This window comes from Theropithecus gelada, chromosome 4, assembly GCF_003255815.1.
Source record: "Theropithecus gelada isolate Dixy chromosome 4, Tgel_1.0, whole genome shotgun sequence".
NCBI classification, from domain to species: Eukaryota; Metazoa; Chordata; class Mammalia; order Primates; family Cercopithecidae; genus Theropithecus; species Theropithecus gelada.
In genome coordinates, this window is record NC_037671.1 from 111,259,096 (window position 1) to 111,281,946 (window position 22,851).

The following is a 22,851-nucleotide window of genomic DNA, read 5'->3' on the forward strand; positions in this document are numbered from 1 at the left end:
ATTAGGAATGTATCTATAATCACTAGCATGTCATATTAGAAACACTGTCTACTTCTGAATGGTGTTTCTTACAATCAATGGCACCCTATATCCCACGAAATACAGTGTTTATTTAAAAAGTACTTTTTCAAATTAAAAAGATGACTTCTCCTTTTTAAATTTACAAAACATCCCCTAACCCCCAAACAACCCTAAATGTGTGGCTCCTTAAACTATAATATTTCATATGAGTGAAAAATGGCAAATAAATTTAATGAAGCAACTAAACTCTCAGGACAAAAGGAACTGCTCTGGTAAGAATGCAATAGCTTAAATAATGAATGCATTTTTATCAATTAAATACTATATGGAGTTACTTCCAGAGTTTTAAATAATTTCACACTTCTAGTATTTTCATCTTCCAATACTTTCAAATTATTTGTCTACCCTTTATTGAAGTAAAATTAAAATAAAGGAATATTCTACCTATAATATGATGCAAAGTAAGTTTCTATCAGTGTATGCATTTATGCTAAGAACACAAGTTAATGTTTAATGAAATGTTTAAATACAGACAAAAATGTAAAAATCAGGGGTTCTGTTTCCTAATACTGCAGAAAGGCATATCACTAACATGTCACAAATTAAAACACTACGTGATTTGGTGTCTAGTTATCACTGCTTGCAACACTTCAAACCAATGTATTAAAGTGGTTAGGTTACTCCTTGCACATTTCTAATTGCTAGTATTCTAGTGACAAAATTGTGACCAAAAGCATAAAAAATGTGATAGGTCCTATGCCAAATGTATCAAAGTAAGATAATTAACTTTTCTCCCTATCATTTAAAAAATGGCAAATGCAATTATGAGTTTTGAAAATTCTGAATGAAGATAATCTCCTTTCACTTAAATTCTATACAACAAAAAACAAGGACATAAGAACAAGCACATGATAACTTCTTTCAACTATTTTAAAAGAGTGTCATCACACATTTCCAAGATTGGTTTCTAGATACGGTAAGGGTAACTGGTTAGGTAACTTTCACCACTAGAATCTGTAAACCAGTGCAATGCTTGCACATTTTTTTTTAAGTACACACATGAAGGCCCAACAGTGATAAAAAGCTTGGCATCAAAAATCACTAGAAAGTCTTATGCTTTTCATTGCTACTTAATCCAAGTGACTGTCACTTAATTTTAATAATGGTAAACACAACTAAACTAGTTTGAGAGAAATCTCAGCCAATACAATTTCCTTAAGGGCAAAGCCAATATTTCCTGAACATTAAAACTTTGCATCCATGTAAAAGTTTTTCCTCATTACCCTAAGGAAAAAAGAGCTGAAACCAACTCAAATTGTTGATTGAATTGAATTACCTTGGAAATAAATACCATTTAAATATTTTTACTCTTTACTTTTCTAAATAACTAAATACTGTACTATCTCTGTTCAGAACTTGTAAGTCGTTTTTTATTTTTGGCCAGGAACCTTAAAGTTTTTATAGCTCTCTAGGTCATCAGAGCTAGGCAAGACCAATCCAATTTTAAATGTCTGGTGTATTCTATCATTTCTTGGAGCTATCTTTGCTTAGAAATTTTGGATAAACAGAGCAAATGATGAATTGCTGCTGGGAAGGCACTGGAAACAAAATGACTATTCATAGAACCAAATAAAAGCCTTCCATTAGAAACTAAAAAACACCAATGGTGTTATATCTGTGTATGTAAGTAAAACCTAAACGAGAACAAACAGCAAATAAAAATTAAAAGCAAAAACAAACAGGAAGCCAACCCCCAATTTTTTCCTACTCAGTTTACCTTGGAGGCTACAGTGTTATCCAGAGTCCTACAAAACACATAATGGGTATTTTGTTCCTGGTATACATACTAATGTCTTTAAGTCCACCAGCACCACTACACATTTTGTGTAATTAAGAAATTAACTCCAGGCACGTGACCAGTGAGTACTTTAGTGTCAGTACTACCTATGCAGAATAGCAAATATAGTGTGAAACAAAGCAATGCAAGCATTTATGTGAAATTTGGCTCCATGCTAAAACTGGCTTCCTGCTTATCTATATTAAAAATAGAACTGCCAAACTACCGATGTATCTCTTTATAATATCTCTTATTTTACCTTCATCAAGACTAAGAGCTTTAACTATAACCCATGTTAATTACCCACATTCTCCAATTTTCTACCAGATTTTAAAGACTATTTTATTATCTAAACTTTTTCAACTTTCTATTTTCTCTGTATGTGCATGAAGACGGACATACAGAGAAACAGAAAAAAGCTACACGACTTCCACAATAAACATACACAGATATCATACACATACTGAGGAGGCTGCATGATTTTTATATCAAAGTACATGCTTTTTCCACCACATAGTTCTTCATTGTTGTTACGATAGAAAGCTTTTGCAAAATATAAGCACATGCTAGTAATAATTCAAGGTTTTAAGAATTTATAGGTTAAAAAAATACAATTCCTAGAACACTGTTATCAAACAAATAAGTTTTATTGGCATCTAAAAACAAAATTCACCCAACATTGAAACGTACTTTAATATTTACGTTGTTGTTTTCTTGTGTCTTTTTTACTCACTGCAGTATGAGGAACAAATCACAAACACTTACTTTGGAGAAACAGAGACCATAGTGTAGATTTTACAAAATCACTTTTTAAAATCTCTGTATTGTGCTCCTCAAATACCTAGAGCCAGTCTTTGCATAAAATATCACAGCTTTATCTATAACCTTAAAATTCTGCAGCAGCCTAAAGATATGGATAAGATATACCACGACTTGCTATTCTGAAATATATCTATTACCATATCCAACCTAATGATAGTTATCTAAAAAATTCTTTCTTCCATAGGAAGTCTCTGACAAGCTGTTATTCATTTCCTTGACGTTAAAAGAATCTGGGGCCAACATTTATATTTTATCAGAAAAATAAAAAAAAAAGTTTACCTACCATGTTCATATTAAGAACAATGTCTATACAAGTCAGTTGTACAATTATTTTAAGAGAAAGGTGAACATGAACATCAGATTAACTTAATTCTGGCAGACAAAAGTGAACAACTATGGTCCAGTCAGCCATTATCTATTACAGAGAGATGACAACTTTACAAAAGGTATCTTTTACCTACTGAGTGATGATTATGTCCCCTCAGTTTCTGTGCTTTCTACCACTGGTTCACTTTCTATATCAGCAACTGTGTCACTCTTCTCCTTGTTTATTTCATTTGAAGATGTCAGTTTTTCATAAAGTTCAGGATCATTCTGTACTGGTATAGGTGGTGGCTGAGCATGTCTCTCTGTATTTTCACCATTAACCTGAGGCACATTATCACCTTTTCGTTGAGAAGTGGCCCCTTCAAAATAATCAAAAACCCGAGCATGAGGAGGGGGAACCCAAGTGTTTTGAATTCTGTCTCGTCCAAGACGATTTCCGTTCATTTCTCTGCAGAAATCAAAATCTCTGTCATCCCTATCCCTTTGCCTCTCCCAGGGTCTTCTGCGGTCATCAAAATCTCTGTGAACTTCTTGTCCAAATCCTCGGTTCCAAGGACCACTTCTAGGATCAAATCGATAGTTTCCAGACCGAAATCTACCTCTTTCTTCATGTAAGCCTTTTGGACCACCATAGACCGGTAGAACCCGATGCTCTCTCTCATCAAAATCTCCTCTATGCCCCCAGGGCTTCTCAGGATTAAAGCCAAAGTGGTCTCTTCGACCAAGATGATCTATACCTGGCCTCACAAGATTCTCTCTTATATCTACAGGAGGTCTTCCAAAATGATCCCTACCATCTAGTGGAGGCCGTCCAGGACCTTCTCTTGGATCTATAGGCCGCCCAACCACATCTCTAACATCCACAGGGGGAGGTCTACTAATGCTTTCCCTGGTTTCTATAGGAGGAAACCGGTAATCTCTATCTCCTTCCTGTTGAATGTTATCATTCCCAAGTGGTATCCTTTTTTCTGGGTTAGCAACATTGTCTATGCTTTGTCTTCCAGGAGCTAAAAAAGGTCTTTCTGGCTGACTAAAAATATCTCCTGGAGGAAAAGGTCCACGGGGTGGTGGATGAAGAGCTGAATCAAGTACCGATGGGGGTGGGATTCCCCGCTGGGGTGGAATTCCAGGCTGTATTAAAGGGAATCTTGGCCCAGGTGCCTGTGGTATTAGTCCTGGACGAATGTCTAACATTGGCATTGTGGGCATCCTTTGATTAGGGATACTTAAAGGGGGTAAGTTTTGAGGTCCAGCTGGTGGCTGTGTTCCCAGAAGTCCAGAAGTATTTGGAATATTTGGTGGCTGTACTCCTACAAGTCCAGAATTGTTAGGTATATTTGGGGGTAGCACTCCCAAAAGTCCAGAACCACTTGACACACTGGGTGGCTGTATTCCCAATATTCCAGAGTTATTTAGAATATTTGGTGGTTGGGCTCCAATAATCCCAGAACTACTGGAAACATTAGATGGCCGGACCCCAAGAATTTCAGAATTACTTGATACATTTGGTCTTTGGACTCCCAGAATTCCAGAATTGCTTGTCACATTTGGTGGCTGTCCTCCTAAAATTGCAGCATTACTTGAAATATCATTTGGAATCACTAAAAAAAAAGAAAACAGAAAACTCAAAATAACAGTCAAAAGTTTCCAACAATTTTAGCTTAATCAGCTACTTGTATCCCCCAGTAATCAAGGTACATTAGCTACTACATGAAATCTTTTTAAGTTAAACAAAAATGTCAGGTATTATACTGATTTTCCACCTTTAATAAAAACCTTTCTAAACCATAATTCTTTTTTTTTTTTTTTTTTTAAGAACACAAGTGGAGATTTAAAAGGCTTTAGGACAGGAAAGAAAAGAAAGGAAAGCACACTTGGAAGAGACTCAAACAGGCATCAAGGTCAAGTGCCTCTAAACCATAATTCTTAATGTACCAACAGTAAGACTACAGAAAAAGGACTTACTGCTTTCAAACACCATATTTATCTTCTAGAGCTAGCTGGATAATACCTATTAGAAGTAAGTTCCTGGTAGAAGTTATTTACACCCAATACTTGTTCATTTTTATCTTCCGGTAAGTATACAGATTTTGTGTAATATTATTTTGACAACACATTGAAGTAGTTCCAATAAGACGAAAAAAAGGGGTGGTGGTGTGAGGGTCTTAATGGAACTGAAATCCAGATTATCCTGAACAGAAGGCCACTTTTTTCCAATAGAAATTTTAGGACATAGTGATCTCTTTTTTAAAAAGTGCAATATTTCAGCATTTGTAGATTGAAGTGGTTACAAATGCATGCTACCCCAGAATTAAACAACAAATACAGAGGGGCAACCTAGCTTAGACTTAATTTTTTTTAAATTTTATTATTATTTACCTGATCTGGTGTTTTCACCAGAAGAAATCTGGTGGTCTATCAGATGAGGTACTTTTTCTTCAGGCTCTGCCTGTTTAGTTGGAGCATTAAAAACATTTCCAGCTGGCAGAGCGGAAGTAGCAAGATTGCTGGCAACAGAGCCACCCGGTATAACAAGGCTACCAAACCCAACATCTTTCACAGTTTCCGGGGTCATGGATAATGACGGCTGCACTAAAGCTGTTTAAAAAGGAGAAAAACATATTTCAGATTTAATGAGTCAATTCATGTGCTAAGTTTTCTGGCAGTTTGAGTATTTAATTTATAATGGCATCTCTGTATTACTAAGCACACTATATATAATAACCAATGCTCAAATGACAAAATGAGTCATCATGAAGAGGCTAAATTACATTTAGAAAGCTTTATCCAAAAATAGGGAAAACGAACAATTTTCAGAAATATTTCACCAAAAATGTTAAGACCAGCACTCAAAAAAAGTAAATTCTAGTAACAAAAAAATTAATAATTTTCTAGGAATGCCAGATAAGTGAATGTCTAAACATACAGAAATGACTAGTGCAGACTGAAATGTATGAGTATGAAAATCTGCCCAATCCCCCTGCAATTACAATGTACTAAGGTCCTAACATCCATTTAGCATTACCTTTTATCAAATGAAGTTAGAAACTCATCAGATGAGAATACATAAGGTGGACTACAAATATGAAGCTATAAACTTTCCATCTTAAAGAATGGGTAGAGATACCCCTAAGGGCATTTGTCACACATATTAAAAAACACAACCAGAGGAATATAAAATAATTACACAATTAAAATTTTTAGTACAATTTATGTCACTTAGAATACTGTAAAATCATACTTGTAGAACTTAGGAAATGTTTTATCTTCATATGTAACTCTAGATTACCCGGGAAAAACTGTTAGCATACAAGAGCTACAAAAATAAAACCATCTGTGGTCATGTATGAGAATTAAGAGAATTAAATGAGACAGTAAAGGCAACTGGGATAGCATCTGGCACACAACTATTTCTCTTTTTCCATTAATTGACTGCATATTTTCCAAAATTAGTGAACTAGGAAAAAATTGGGAGGTGGGCTCTCGTTACCCTCTGTGAATAGTGAATTCAGAAATGACTTCTCAACACTTTGTCTAATTTTCAGAAATAATAAACAATTCTTCCTAATGAACCAACAATAACAAAAAGAAACACTTTTAAACCTATCTTTTTTTTTGAGATGGAGTCTCGCTGGGTTGGCCAGGTTAGAGTGCAGTAGCGTGATCTCAGCAAGTGATTCTCCTGCCTCAGCCTCCCGAGTAGCTGGGATTACAGGCGTGAGCCACCACACCCGGCTAATTTTTGTATTTTTAGTGGAGACGGGGTTTCACCATGATGGCCAGGTTGGTGTTGAACTCCTGATCTCAGGTGATCTACCTGCCTAGGCCTCCCAAAGTGCTGGGATTACAGGCTTGAGCCACCACGCCCGGCCACTAATTCCTACTTCTAGGTTTTCTTAAAACAATTCTGACCCACCTTGGCCTCCCAAGGTACTGAGATTACAGGCGTGAGCCACCATGCCCGGCCAAATTTTAAAGCTATGTAAACACTGAAAGGGAGACAAAATTTAAGAATACAAGGAAAATGAATTAGATAATCAAAAGTTAAAATCTTTATATATCACATACACTCTTCAAGTCTAATTTTTGAGGTAGTCTTCCCTAAATTACTAAAGGTTTTTTAGAAGCTTGGAGAATTAATGTACAAAAAGAGTAGACTAGAATGAAAAAATTACTAAAAGGGTATATTAAGCATTTCTGTAACGTCCAATGACAGGAAAAAGGAAATGAATAAATGTCTGTATTTACTGTTGTGTTGCATTACTTTTGAAATGTCTACTCTAGTAAAGAAAATACAGATATCAAAACCAAGTAGGCTAGAGTGTATATCCCATAAAAATGTAAAAAAAAAAAAAAAAAAAAAAATCACATATGAAACTGGCACCACAACTACAAATGAAAGATTTATTTCAGTTAACCCTGATAAACAGTAATTTCATTATACATTTTTTTATTAAACTTTTAGGTTCAGGGGTACATGTACAGGTTTGTTATATAGGTTACTCATGTAACAAACAAATATTTATAGACACATGCACATGTATCCCTAGTTATGATTATACACCTTTGGGATAAAAAAAAGTGGGAGAAAAATCTTAGTTTCTTCCAGCAGCCTTGTTGGCAGTAACACTACTTTCAAACTACTATGTGTATGTCTGTATTGTACAATAATGAAAAGCAATCATGTTACTGTTTTCAGTATATGAGAACACAGGCAAATATAAAAATCAAAGTAGCTAATTTGTTAATAGTGCTTATTCATTTTTTTCTGTTCAAAATGCACATTTTCTAGTTCTGTCCACTAAAAATTCCTAGACTCAATGAAAACCCAAGAGCAAAATGAGAATCTAGTACCCAGAGTGAATTCTCTAGATACCGTACGTACCCCAATAGGAAAAATGGCCGACTCTCAGATTGGAGGGAGGAAAACACAAGATTTGTCTGGGATGTACTGGGCCAAAAAGCTAAGTAGCTCTCAAAACTAATGTGACAGGGAGGCAACACAGGTCTCCCACCATCCAAAGATGAAACAATTTACACTTCAAAAAAAAAAAAAATGCAACTGACTAGAAGTAAAAAAATCCATTAACCCATAAACACTAAAGAAACTGAAGGAGAAAAAAAAAAGGGAGGACTGGGGCAGGACTGGACTAACATTAAGACATTTAATACACATAGCAAAACAAAAAACACAAATAGGATGAGAGGACATTCTCTGAATTTTGACTAAAATAAAACCAATCATAAGACAGTTTAAGACAATCAAGCAAATTTAAATAAGAACTATCATTTACCATTAATATTTCAGAAATTATCTAACATGCATTTGTCTTAAAGCTTTCATAATGAAAATATTAACAGTAATTCACAAGAATGAGAACTGACACACTGAAACTAACACTACCATGAGTAAAGAAAACTCTAAAAGTAGAAAACTTACATGTTGGTACTACTGGTGGAATTGCAGGGGGTGGCACAACAGGTGGGGGAACTGGAGGCGGCATGAAACCTACATGGAAAAAAAAGAACCCAAAAAATAGCACAAGAAAAATTACTTACTTTAAATCAAAGATTCAAATAGCTACAAACGAAACTTCATATTCTTAAAATGGACTACAACCTCATATTTATATATTTTTTTTCTATTTTAAAAATGGCTTTTATATATGCTGCCTTATTTGATCCCTAATAAGCTAGGTAAAGCAAAGAGATCCTGATTTATGAGAACATCCTATTTATTTACCCATTCAAGTCCTGTAGCATGGTCTATGGTGCTGTAAAATCAAAGATTAATAGGAGCCAGGTAAACTGTTTATATATGCCATTTTATTTATTTGATACGCGTGTTTACTCACTAGATCAAAATGTTTCTGTTTCTTTGGATAACACATATTATGTTTTAAGCACTGAAGCAAATCTTCTATTTAATATTGACTTTTTAATGATTTCAATTACATTATTAATTTTAGATACCGAGTCTATGTTTCCCAGGCTGATCTCAAACTCCTGGCTTAAACCATCCTGCTACTTCAGCCTCCCGAATAGCTGGGACCAGAGGCACACACCATGGCGCTCAGCTTTTTAATCATTTTAAATATCACACTGTAAATCTGCTTCTTTGCACTTTTTGAAATACAAAGCTACCATTACATTCAACTAGAAAATAATGACTAAAATAATTTTAAACTATAAAATCTACTTTGATATTCAAGGTTTGTTCCTCTTCTCACAATCCTGATTGTAACTAAGTTTTGTGGTAAATTATATGATACACATATTTAATATTTTTAATAAGATATACCTTTTCTACGTTTAAAAAAGTGGCTAAAAGAAAAGAATAAAAATACATGATTTTTCAACAAATTAATAAGGAACTTTATAAAGCCTATATGGTTATGATTTTTGAAATAATAACTTAAAAATTTCTGAAATATTTAATTTTGAAATCACAAATAGAGAAAATTAAACTTTTCAATATTTAAAATAAAGTTATTAAAATCTGTATCAATTTCCTATTACACGTTAAACTGTAATTTAAAACATTTACAATTACATGACCTATAAATTACAACCATTCTCAGACAACAAATTTATTTTTTAGTCTTGCTAAAAACTCTACCCAACATCTAAGAACTTAAGTTACAGAAGTCAACATACTGTATTTCTTCTCTTATAATATGCAAATAATTCATGAATTCAAATACATTTTAATTTGGAAAAACAATATATATATTGTTTTGACCCAATAAACTTGATAACAAAATTCCTGAATCAGAGTTTCTAGGTAAAAACTGTAACTTAAACGGGTATCTCATAAAGTAAATACATATAACTGCTTACATAGTTTAAGGTGGAGCTTTTAGGCTGGGCACAGTGGCTCATACATGTAATCCCAGCACTTTGGGAGGATCGCTTGCTTCCAGGAGTTCACAAGTATCTCTCCATCATTCTTCTAACCTAATCTCCCATGGTCTAATAATAAAAGCTTTCTTTTTTTTTTTTGAGACAGGGTCTCACTCTGTCACCCAGGCTGCAGTGTAGTGGTGCGAACACAGTTCATTGTGGCCTCCACCTCCTGGGCTCAAGCCTCCTGAGTAACTGGGACTATAGGTGTGTACCACCTCGCCTGGCTACTTTCTTATTTTTTGTACAGACAGGGTGTCACTTTGCCTGGGCTGGTCTTGCACTCCTGCACCCAAGCAATCCTCTCACCTCAACCTCCCATGGTGCTGGGATTACAGGTGTGAGCTACCACGCCCAGCCTAAAACCTCTATCTTAAACTACATATTTAGTTGTGTTTAAGTAATCTATACCTGGAAAATCTAATTCAAGAAACTTTTTTTTGGTTTATCAGTAATTTATTAGGTCAGTACTTGCTTTGGCAGCACATACCCTAAAATTGGGATGATACAGAGATTAGCATGGCTCTTGTGCAAGGATAACACACAAATTTGTGAAGTCTTCCATATTTAAAGAATAAAAATAATTAGGTCAAAATGAAGTATTACAAATTCAATTAGCCTTTTAAATATAATTTCTAATGTCTAAATGGAGCCTACTGATTCTTAGGAGGGACAACGCAAATTTTCTGATGAAATGCTGATAATTATTAGAGAACTTCATATAAAAACTGCAACAGAAATTTTACATTAAGAGTAGTAATTCTTTTTTTTTTTTTTTTTTGCCTTTTTTTCTTTTTGAGACAAAGTATTGCTCTGTTACCCAGGCTGGAGCGCAGTGGTGTGATCTTGGCTCACTGCAACCTCTGCCTACCAGGTTCAAACCATTCTCCTGCCTCAGACTCCCGAGTAGCTGAAATTACAGACCTGAGCCACCACGCCTGGCTAATTTTTGTATTTTTAGTACAGATGGGATTTCACCATGTTGGTGAGGCTGGTCTCAAACTCCTGACCTCAAGTGATCTGCCCACTTTGGCCTCCCTAAGTGCTGGGATTACAGATGTGAGCCACCATGCCTGGCCGTGGTTTTCAATTATTCTAAAGAAATTCTATTTTTCTGTGCCAGTGCTTCTTCTCCCACCAATCTGCATTCTGAGAACAAGTTAGAAAAGAAAACTCTCTGGCCTCTACCACAAACCGAGTAAAGCAAAAACAGTGGAGGCTGGGTCCAGCAATCTGTGCTGTAACAAGCCTATGCATGCTAAGGTCTCAGAACCACTGCTCTATGGTATTTAAATCTGAAAGAACAACAACTTAAAAGGATAATCTAAATAGAGTTCAAATATTAAAACAAAAATTCCTTACCAGGTGGTGGTTGTGAAGGGTTAAAACTTGCTCGTAAAAAAGGAGGTGGAGGAATCGGACTAAATCCAGGAGGAGGAACCGGCATCGACACAGGAAATGCTGGTGGGACTAAACTAACTGTAGGCACGGCTGGCGCCACTGGAATCTTTTGTGGACAGACAAAAAAGTTCAGTCATCAGTTTATTCACCTGCATCTTGGAACAACTAAAGGCAAATTATTCTATTTCTCTTTCAGGATGGTAACAAATACTATTAAAAAGGGTTTTATGCCCCCTTTTTGTATACTTGCAAGTGAACCGACTTAGGGTAAAAACAAGGCCATGTTATTCAACAGATAGTTTTTACTTGGAGATTATGAATTTGATCTTACATTCAAGTGATGTAAACTAATGGTCACCTAGTTCGAAACTGAGTATTATGCTCCATTTTAAATTGCCATCTCCCACTCAGTAACACCTATGCTATGCAACCTAACCACCATTAGGAAGCATGTCAATAACAGCTTTAGAATGGCTTAAATTTCTCATAAATTTATTTTCTAATCCTAGCATAAGTACCTTTTACTCACTCTAGGTACAAGTCGCAAGTATTCATCTGCACCACAGCTTTAGCTCTCTTCTAAATTTCACGTTACATCAAGTGTCTGTTCAACATCCCAAGTGTGCTGACAAAAAGATACTTCTACCTAACACGTATGAAACAACTGATTTTCCAGTCATCCTTCCCAAAAGAACTCTTCTCACAGTCTTTCCCAGTCTCAGTTAATGGTAACTCTATCTTTCCAATTTCTTGGACTAAAAACCTTGCCTCTGCCTTTGCTCATAATAATCCCAAATCCAATCACACTAGGAAAAGTCCTGTTAGTTACAACACCTTCAAAATACACCTAGTATCTGACCATTTCTCATTACCTCCACTATTTTCTCATTACCTCCAGTGCAACAGACACTCCAGAAGTCTATTCTGAGCCATCACCAGCTCTCATCTGGATTGCTACAACTGTCTTTTAACTGGTCTCCCTACTCAAAGCTCACTACCGCCTAGTCTCAAAGTAGTAACCGGTGCAATTCTTTAAAACTGTAAGCCAGATCAAGTCACTCCTCTGCTCAGAATCCTCCAATGGCTCCTCATCTCTCTCTCTTTTTGTCACATGTAAAGACCCACCATCCTCATCTCATTCCAAGTGAAAGCCAAAGTCCTTAGAAAGATTTATCTTCAACTAACTTGCCTTTCACTGGCTTTATTCTAGCCCACTTAACACTCCTGGACCACACCAACATATTCCTGGTGTGGGACCTTTGCACTGGTTGTTGCCTCTGAACAGAATGTTCTTCATCAGATATCCACATGGTTAATTCCCTTAGTGCTTTTAAGTCATTGCGCAAATTTCTCATTCTCAATTAGGTCTATCCTCACCATTCTATTTAAAATAGATCAGCCTTATGCTACCTTTTTCCTTCCATATGATCTCATAATCATATTTATTTTACATTTTCTGTCACCACTATTGAGAATAAAAGCTCCAAAAGGGCAGAGATTTGTGGGGGTTTTTCACTGATACCTAGAAAAGTGAGTGTCACAGAGCCAGTACTCAGTAAATATTTGTTCAATAAACATATTTAAATACGAATGACATCATTTCTAAAAATAATTTTTCAAAAAGTATTTGATTAAACTCATTAAAATAACTTACTGTTCTATCAATTTGACTCCTCAGAAAAACATGAATCTAAAAAAATCCTGTGAGTTCTCAGAAATAATATTTCCATATTTATCTTTATTTTAATGTGTTTAGCACAATGATACCACAGCATTAGCAGACTTTTTTTTTTTTTTTTTTTTTCAAGAGATTTAAAAGAAATATTCTTTTCCCTAAAACTACTGACAACCATTTATTCTGATATGGAGATTTTCATTCCGGTTTGATAAAGTAAATACATGATTAAAAACAGAAATGTAAAAGAACACATTAAGGAAAAAAAAAAAAAACAGACCCACTTCAACACTAACCTGCAACATAGCAACAGGAGGAGGGAAAACCTCTGCCTGGGTTGTGACCACTGTCTCCTTTTCAACTGGAGTTGGGCTCTGAGTTGTCTGGACCGTCTCTTTAACAGGTTCTGAGCTTTTCACAGTTTCCCACTCTAAACAAAATATTTGAAATTGATTTCCTTTGGATAGGTGCAACTTTTCATTTTCTTCTTTGTATTCATTTATTTCACATCTAAATTCTTCATCTACCTTGGCACATCTTTAAGATATATCCAAAACTGTAGGTGCCACTCTAGACTTCTGCCCAGAATAATCTGATTAGGATACTATGGAGTTCAAAAAACCATGACACATGAGACACAAAGGAAAGACACTAAAATATTTCATCTAAAGAAAACACTTAGAAGGGATATAATAGACACGTATATCTCAATGGCTGGCTGATATGAGGAACTAACCATACTCAATTTTTTAATCACAAAATACAACAAAGGAAGACCAACTAGAAGAGTATTAATCCAATACAATAAAATCCTTCTGAAAACACAGCTATGCAAAAAGAGAACAAAGAAGCTCTAATGGTTCCTCTCTCATGCTTCTCCATCTCATTCAAAGTAAAGATCAAGTAAGGTAAGTAAGATTTATATGACTTTGCCCCTCTGTACCTATCTGCCTTGATCTCCTACTACTCCTTCCTCACTCACTCTGCACAAGCTATACTGGTCTCCTTATTTTTGAATACAAACATGGCACTTGCTGTTCCCTCCGTATAGAATGCTCTTTCCCCAGATGGCTGCATGCCTTACACTTTCAAATATCTCATTCTCCATTAGATCTTCTACAAGCACATAAAAACTGCAACACCTCCACGCCCACATTGCCCATCTCCCTTCCCTGATTTTTTTTCTTTGAACTTACTGACACTAAAGTACTATATTATTTATCTATTTTATCTGTTTTCTTCACAGATAATGTGTGAAACATGCACTAGTAAACTTTATAGCATTTGAGGCTTTATGGGCCATGTGTTCTCTGCTGCAAGTGTTGAACTGTTATTGCAAAAAAAAAAAAGTAATATAAAATAGGTAAACAAGTGGCATGGCTGTGTTTCAATAAAACTTTACAGAACAGGCTACCAACAGGATTTGGACCATGGATAGTAGGTTGCTGACCTCTGCGCTACACTCTACAAGAGGAAGAATTTTTGTCTATTTATCTCACTGCTATAATTCCAGTTCCTAAAATTAGGCCTGATACACAGTACAAAGTAAAATATTTACTAAGTGAAGATACTGGAATAAGCAGCCATTGGCGCGGGTGGGGTGAAGAGTAGGCCTGACAGGAAGAGTTTAATAGAAACAAAAATGGTTCAAAATTTTGCATTGGTCTGAGAAACAAATATTCGGAAAATTAGCTAATTCTCATAAACGAGCTAAGGTGTGAAGAAAAAAGGTGTGTATATACATTCCCGTTCTTTTTCAAATGTTTAGATTTCCTATTGGTTATAACTGCAAATCATTTTGTCAATTTTTAACTGAAATCTTTTAAAATAAAAAGACAATTTTTGGGGCGGGGGGGGGAAGCAGGCTAGATGATCATTTGGTATTGTAAAAGGCATCCCAGAAAGTATTTAACATTGTATGAATCTGAACTTCCCTAAACTAAGATTCTATTCCTGCTATTTTCAACATGGATACTACTCAAAATAATCTGCAAAGTGTTTCAAAGAAACTTCCCAAGTTCCCACTTAAACTGAAGCAATCACAAATATTTAGTTTTAAAAATCCCTCCTACACATAACTCTCAAGTATGAAAACGAAAAAAAAAAAACTCATACATTTAAAAATGCTACATTTATATAGACTTCCATACTTTCTAATCTATACTTTGACATCTATGAAATAGGTCCCATTAAGCATGTACACTAGGGCACAGGAATGTATCTTTTGTCTTTTTGGGGAGATGAATCCAGGATACACAGTTAATGCTATCACCCCAAATTCATTTCAGCTACAACCTTCTAACCATACTTTTTTTAACAATAAAAAGACCTTAAAATTCTTACCAGTATTTACAGTCTCCTGATCAATCATGCCTCCTTCTGCAAAACCTTCCAAGTCATCCACTTTAACTTTTTCCCATGGTATATATGTAACTCCAAGATCCACATCCCAGAATTGTTTGTATTCTGTTTTTACACCTTTGTTTAAAGCCCAAGCGATCTATTGTAAATGGGAAGAGGAAAAAAGAAAGCTTATATACACATACTATAAAAACAAGGTAAAAAGTTCGAAATTTTATTTAAACAATGTAAACACAATAAAATTGGTTTTAGAAAATAGTTGGAAAAGCAGAGCTGGAAAACTAATTGTAGCCAAAAAAATTTTTTTCCAGTTGTTTTTCTTTGTCTGAGACAGGGTCTCACTCAGTCGCCCAGGCTGGAGTGCAGTAGCACAATCATGGTTCACTGCTTCGACCTTGAGGGCTCAAGCGATATTCCTGCCTTAGCCCTGCAGTAGCTGGGACTGTAGGCAGGCAACACCATGCCCAACTAATTTTTTTATTTTTTAGTAGAGTTAGGGGTTTCATCATGTTGCTTAGGCTGTCAAAAACTCCTGAGTTCAAGTGACCCGCCCACCTCGGCCTCCAAAAGTGCTGGGCAGGTGTGAGCCACTGCGCCTCACCAGTTTTGTTTTTTAAAATGAAACTTACATTAGACATAGTATTTACAATAAAGGATTCCTACTTCTTATTGTAACTCTAATAGTGCAATGCACTTCCAAAGAAAATCCAAATCCACTTTTCACCATAAAAATGTCAAACTACATCAGGGGTGATTAGAACAGCATTTTTCTTCACTTTTTGAGACAGGGTCTCATTCTGTCACCCAGGCTGGAGTGTAGTGGCATGACCATGGCTCACTACAGCCTTAACTTCCTGGGCTCAAAAGATCCTCCCACCTCAGCCTCCCAAGCAGCTGGGACCATAGATGCATACCATCACACTCAGCTAATTTTTACGTTGTTTTGTAGAGATGAGGTCTCATGTTGCCCAGGCTGTTCTTAGACTCCTGGGCTCAAGTGATCCTCCCACCTCAGCCTCCCAAAGTGCTGGGACTGCAGGTGTGAGCTGCCACACCTGGCCCGTTATTTTAGAAAAAATCTTTTATTCCAGAGGAGACTAGGGACACTTTAGTTTACACAAGAAACTTAGCCATGAATGAAAACAGATGAGCATATATTGACTTTAATGAAAGTAGTTATTCTAAAGTTTTTAATTCAGGTGCAGAAACTGATGAGATAAACTTCAAATAACAGAAAGCAAATTGTGAGTTAATCATAGAAAGTAATGGAAAGATACTCAAAACATTCTCAGTATAAAGACTAAGAAGAAAATAAAAATATTCTGATAATCTCTTCAGAAGGGCCTGGTTTATATTTTCAAAAACATGTCAAAAAAAAGAAATCAATAATATAATTAGAATGTATAGTTAAGGAATATTGGGAGGAAAAGTGAATGAAAGACAATACTATAAAATGAACACGTTCGGCTCATAGAATGGTGCCCCAGTTGACTCAGAAAGCTGTGCAAGTGTAATTTCAAGGAAGTAATTGAAGTTCTCATTATTGGACTTATTCTTACCTACATCTAATTCTGTAACTCAATGAACTGAAACAATAAGTTTCTGATGAGGTTTGTCCATAACATTTAAAAAGAATTTAATACAGAGACATTCTAATAATCCAATAAAAGAGCTTGTGACCCTTTTGTGAAAAACTCAGACTTTAACATAACAGACATTAAAAATACTGCCCCCCCAACCCCAAGTTCCACTCCACCAAATCTCACCTTAATGACCTTGGACCCAATTTTATACGATCCAGAACTGAGTTTCTGAAGAGCTCGAAATGCATCTTGTCGATGAACCATGCAGACATAAGCACAGCCCCTGGGAGGAATCATCTAATAAAAAAAAAATTTTTTAAGAAATGGTATAAGAAGACAAATTCATTCCAGTATTTTATGGTTTAAATGACACAAAACATTGACTACTTACTAATACTTCAATTTTGATAGATTACTGACTTATTTTCCCCTTTCTTCCTCCAGCTGTTTATTAGTAGGTACAATTCATGTACAATTAATAACTCAACTTTTAAAATCCCAAAATTCAAAACTCAATTAGGTATCATAAGCCATGATACATGAAATCTTAAATATCATATGGCAATATTTTTTGAATACAGAAAAAGAACTATTAAAAACAAAACAAAACAAAATGTATAACTTCATATATATAATGCCACCAGATAAAAGGAAAGTAGTAGTATATGGTCAAAATATTTGAAGGCAACAATTTATTCCCAATATTACCTCAATTTTTCCAAATGTTATACTGAGTAATGCAAAGAGGATTTTTCTTTTGGGGAATTATCTTATCCTTAATATAAAATCCATAATCTGAAAGAATTGATAAAAATTTTCAGTCTTATAAAACTTTATTTTGTTCAAGTGCTTCTGGCAAAGGTTTTAACAAGAAGAAAATAGCCTCAGTGTTAAGATTTGAGACTGACTTATAAAGCATTTAACTATTCTACAACTACCAGACCATAAAATTATCCTTAATATATTAACTCAGAAAACTATGCACAGCATTTCTTTCTGAGAAACTCAAAAGGCATTCTATCATTTTATTTTCACTCAATACCTAAAATAAGCCCTATCTGTTATTAAAGCTTACACAGAAACCTTTTCCTTGGCCTTGCTAACACTTCAAGCTACTGTCTCTTTAATATTAATATCAAACTTCTTAAAAGAGAAGTCTATCTAAACCTTGACATTCTTCTTTATCTATTGCAATCTAACTCTAATTCCTCACCAACCCACTGGAAAATACTCCACTCTCTTCAAGCTCACCAGTGACCTACTAAATGCCAAACTGAATGGACTTTTTTGTCTTTGACGTCCCCAAAATTAAATGAGTGGATTATGAATCTTCATTTCACAAAATAACTTAGTGCTTATTATTTATAAGTACTATGCTCTCAAAAAGTAATACAATAGAGGAGAGGGATAAGGCAAACAGATGCTCAAGCGACCACGATACAATAAAGACTACAAACATGATCAACAAACAGGAAAATACAAAATGTTACTTGGACACAAGGTGTGTTCAGAGCAATGATTCCTGCTGTGTGTCAGAATCACCTATGTATGCAGCTGTGCACTTTGCTAAAAATTTGAAGACACTGAGCATCGGCATCCCTAATTTTTCAAATGTCAAGACATATTACTGATATGCAGCTAGAACTGAGAATCAGTAGTTTAAGGGTAGGGGTAAACCAGAAAGAAACTTCAGAGAAAGTCTATGATTACAGACTCTGAAAGATAGTGATGTTTTAACAGGTAAAATCTAAAAAGACAAAAGAATAAGAGAAGTCGACAGCACTCTTGTGGTATACAGACAGAAATCTGAAGTACCCAAGTTGAAATCCTTAACCAATCACCTTTTTATCACCTGTGTAACTTAAGCAAATCACGTAGTTTCTCCATTAGAAAATAATCATATTTGAATTACTTAACCAGCTTCTTAACGAGGCTCCAAAGAGATCATACACAGTCAAAAGTAAGATGCAAAATGGTTCAACTCAACTCAAACAAAGAATTCTGTTACTATTACAGAAAAGTCAAGTTTGGCCATTTAAGGAAGACTGGGAAATAAGACTAGAAAGGAAAACTGGGCAATTTTCTAATAAATAATGATAAAAAGATCCCACAGACATAAAACTGTAACCACAGGGAATGAAATCAGAAGCCTGATGAATTCGGTCTCCTCATACTTCCTGCTTACCAGTATGGATGGATGAATGGATGGATAAATGTCTCCCCAAACAAATGACTACAAAACATTTCATCACACAGCAGGAGGAAGGAAGACAGAGAGCACATAATTTTTAAATAAAAGAACAATTAAAATAGCAAACCAAGATGTCTAACCTTCAGGGAAAAGCATCAGGCCTCATGAAGAATAAAACAGACTCAAAGGAGGAGACTGAGTGGTGCAAAACTAGTGCAAGAATCCAGAGTGAAAGAGTTATGCTCAACTTACTAGCAATTCGCTGGCCATACTAATTTTCTTACCTGACATTTGCTCTGTTTGATAAAAAAGAGAGTAAAAGAGCACAAGACAGTGAGAAGAAAAACGCAGAAGAAAAACGCAAAAGAAACTGGGATCCCAAGCCCAGCTGTGTCTCCACGACTGCTTATGTGATCATGTGCAAGTGACAACAATTCTGTGGAACTCTCCATTTCCTTAGACGCATTTTTTTAAAAAAGGAATTAAACTAGACCACACATAGGGTTCCTGCTAACTCAAACATTTGATGATGTTAGGAACCAAGCATGCTACACTGTTATAAAACTCAAGAATATTTTGTTAGAATTCCACTAAAAAATAAAAATAATTAAGGAGAGAAACCGCACCAAAATAAACACAGACATTATCAAAGTAAAGCAATCCTTTTAAAGATGTGTATTATTTAAGGTAGACATTACTGGGCTAATTAGGAACAGAAGCGACTCTTTGTATTAATAAAAACCTCCTTTTTTTAAACCTTAAATTATTAAGAACTAATACTTGCATTAATGGATTCAATTTGTCCAAACTCTTCAAACAGGTTGGTTAAGTCTTGCTGTGTTGCCTTCTTGTCCACTTGCCCAACCCAGAGAGTAGTACTACATACTGTCAAGACATAAGAGACAAATGACCTAAATCATATAGACACAGTTACTTCTTTCAAAAGTAGCTGAGGAAAAAGCAGTAATAAACATAATAATTAAATTTAAGAGAATATATTTTTAAATAATTGTCAATGAACACTTGCATCTGTTATGTTTAAAATCAACTAAAATCACAAGTATTAATTCACATCTCTGCCAACTCAACCACTTGCATGTCACCTGTTTTCAAGCTTGCCTGCACACTTGAATCATCTGTGGATGCCAGGGTCCCACTCTAAAAGGATGAATGGCATGCAGTATCAAAGACGGGGAAGTGAGAGTTGTAAAATTCCCTAGGTGATTCTAATGTGTAACAAAGTTTCAAAACTACTTCTCACCGTAATCCCATTTGTGAACCTTTCCTTTTCTTTTTTTGAGATGGAGTCTCAGAGTCTCACTCTGTCACCCAGGCTGGAGTGCAGTGGTTCGATCTTGGCTCACTGCCAGCTCTGGCTCCCATGTTCACACTATTCTCCTGCCTTGGCCTCCCGAGTAGCTGGGACTATAGGCGCCCGCCACCACGCCCGGCTGATTTTTTGTATTTTTAATAGAGACAGGGTTTCACCATGTTAGCCAGGATGGTCTCGATCTCCTGACCTCATGATCCGCCGGCCTTGGCCTCCCAAAGTGCTGGGATTACAGGCGTGAGCCACTGCGCCCACCTGTGAACCTTTTAAGTGTCTTTCTGTGCTGGAAGGACTAAGTGAATGTGTCTCTCTTATCAAGAGATAAATCTGAAAACAGCATCTTATCCTTAAGGAAACAATCCTTTGTGTAAAGATACAAAGGAAAAATGGCCAAATCAGAACCATCCCTTAACCCCTTGAAAGACTTAAGAGATACTTAACTGTTGAAAGCCACATCCCCTTAACAAATATTAAACATGAGACATCTTGCCTACTTTCAGCTGTACTGTTCATGCCTCCATGAACGCCTCCTTTTACAGAAGACATTTATTTAAAAAATATTTACAGCTGATACCTTTGCAGAATTTTCATACATTGTATTTGGATTTCTGTCAATGTCCACATTTCTGGCTACCTTTTATCTATAATAAGACAGGTTTAAGGCAGGTTTCACTCTATGGCTAATTTAGTCCCTTGGCAAGATCACTACTCAGTGCCCTACACTTTTCAACCAGGTCTCTCCACTGTGGCTAGTCAGAACTCTAACATCTTCTAGACCTCTGTAAGCTTTAGGAATCACTTAGTGAACACAGGGTCCCTGGTCATTGTTCTTTCCCTGCAAGCTGTTTATCTCCTGTAAGTCTTATCCTATGTATATTCAATTTAATCTTCCACTAAAGTCTCAAGGAGCTCTGCATCAAGTTTTTAGTTTGTTTTTTTTTTTTCCTGAGACAGGGTCTCACTCTGTTGCCCAGACTGGAGTGCAGTGATGTGATCTCGGCTCTCTGCAACCTCCACCTCCCGGGCTCAAGTGATCCTCCATCCTCAGCCTCCCCAGTAACTCGGACTACCGGTATGCGTCATCACACTCAGCTAATTTTTGTTGTATCTTTAGCAGAGATACAATTTCACCATGGTTGACCAGGCTGGTCTCAAACTCTTGGTCTCAAGTGATTTCAAAGTGCTGGAATTAGAGGCAAGCCACCATGTCTAGCTTTGTAACAGTTTTTTATTGCTGCTATAACAAAATAACATGAACTTAGAATAAAACAAATATATTATCTTATAGTTCTGAATATCTACAATGGGCTGCATTCCCTCTGCAGGGCTCTAGGGGAGAATCTGTTTCCTTACCTTTGCTAGGTTCTACAAGTTGCCTGCCTTCCTTGGCTCATGGTCCCATCCTCTGTCTTCAAAACCACCTCCACAACATTTCCCAAATTCTCTCTCCTTTCATTATCACATCACCTTTTCTCTTCAGCGTATTTGGCTTCCCCCTTATGTACCTGTGTAATTAAACTGGCTCTTCTGGATAATCCAGGTTCATCTCCCCACCTCATGATACCTAATTTAAAAGGGTCTGAAAAGTCCCTTTTACCATACAATGCAACATATTTAAAAGTCCCAATGTTACATGTAGATACCTTTTAGGGGGCCATTATTCAATCTACCACAAACCCTTACAGAAGTCTGGAGCTCTATCATGGAATAAATTCCCCTGCCCCTTTATTTTTGGAGACAAGGTCTTGCTCTGTCACCCAGGCTGAGGTTGGAGTGCAATGTCCCAATTATAGCTCACTGCAGCCTCCAACTCCTGGCTTTACGGCATCCTCCCTGACTCAGCCTCCACAGAAGCTGAAACTATAGGCACACATCACCATGCTTGGCTAAGTTTTTATTTTTAGTACAGACATGGTCTTGCTATTTCCCAGGCTGGTCTCAAATTCCTGGCCTCAAGCAATCCTCCTGCCTTGGCCTTCGAAAGTGCTGTGATTGTAGGTTTGAGCCACTGTACTCAGCCTTAAGGATTCTTTCAGCTTTTTTGTTTGTTTGTTTTGTTTTGTTTTGAGACAGGGTCTTGCTCTGTTCCTCAGGCTGGAGTGCAGTGACACAATCATATCCCACTGTAGCTTCTCGACCTCCTAGGCACAAGTGATCCTCCCACCTCTTGCTTGAGTAGCTGGGACTACAGGTGTGAACCACCTTGCCCAACTAATTTTTTTTTTTTTTGGGGGGGTAGAGATGGGATCTCACTTTGTTGCTCAGGCTGGTCTTAATCTCCTGGCCTCAAGCAATCTGCTGGCCTGTGCCTCCCAAAGTAGCTTGGATTATAGGTGTGAGCTGCTGCACCTGGCATTCCCTTTTTTCTCTTTATTACTGTTTCTGCATATTCCAGCTGCC

At 36.2% G+C, this 22,851-nt stretch overlaps 1 protein-coding gene and 1 non-coding gene across 2 annotated transcripts in view; one reads left to right on the forward strand and one right to left on the reverse strand.

The window, feature by feature from the left end:
* TIAM2 (T cell lymphoma invasion and metastasis 2) overlaps positions 1-22,851 on the reverse strand; it is a 530,409-nt gene that overhangs the window by 427,919 nt on the left and 79,639 nt on the right. The window contains 8 exon segments of the mRNA XM_025381328.1: positions 3,142-4,608; positions 5,387-5,605; positions 8,448-8,516; positions 11,273-11,417; positions 13,283-13,416; positions 15,330-15,486; positions 17,114-17,227; positions 19,906-20,006. Of these exon segments, the coding sequence (XP_025237113.1) occupies positions 3,142-4,608; positions 5,387-5,605; positions 8,448-8,516; positions 11,273-11,417; positions 13,283-13,416; positions 15,330-15,486; positions 17,114-17,227; positions 19,906-20,006 (2,406 nt within the window).
* On the forward strand, positions 10,378-10,481 carry LOC112623912. Its single transcript, XR_003119265.1, has one exon. It is a non-coding gene; the product is annotated as a U6 spliceosomal RNA (small nuclear RNA).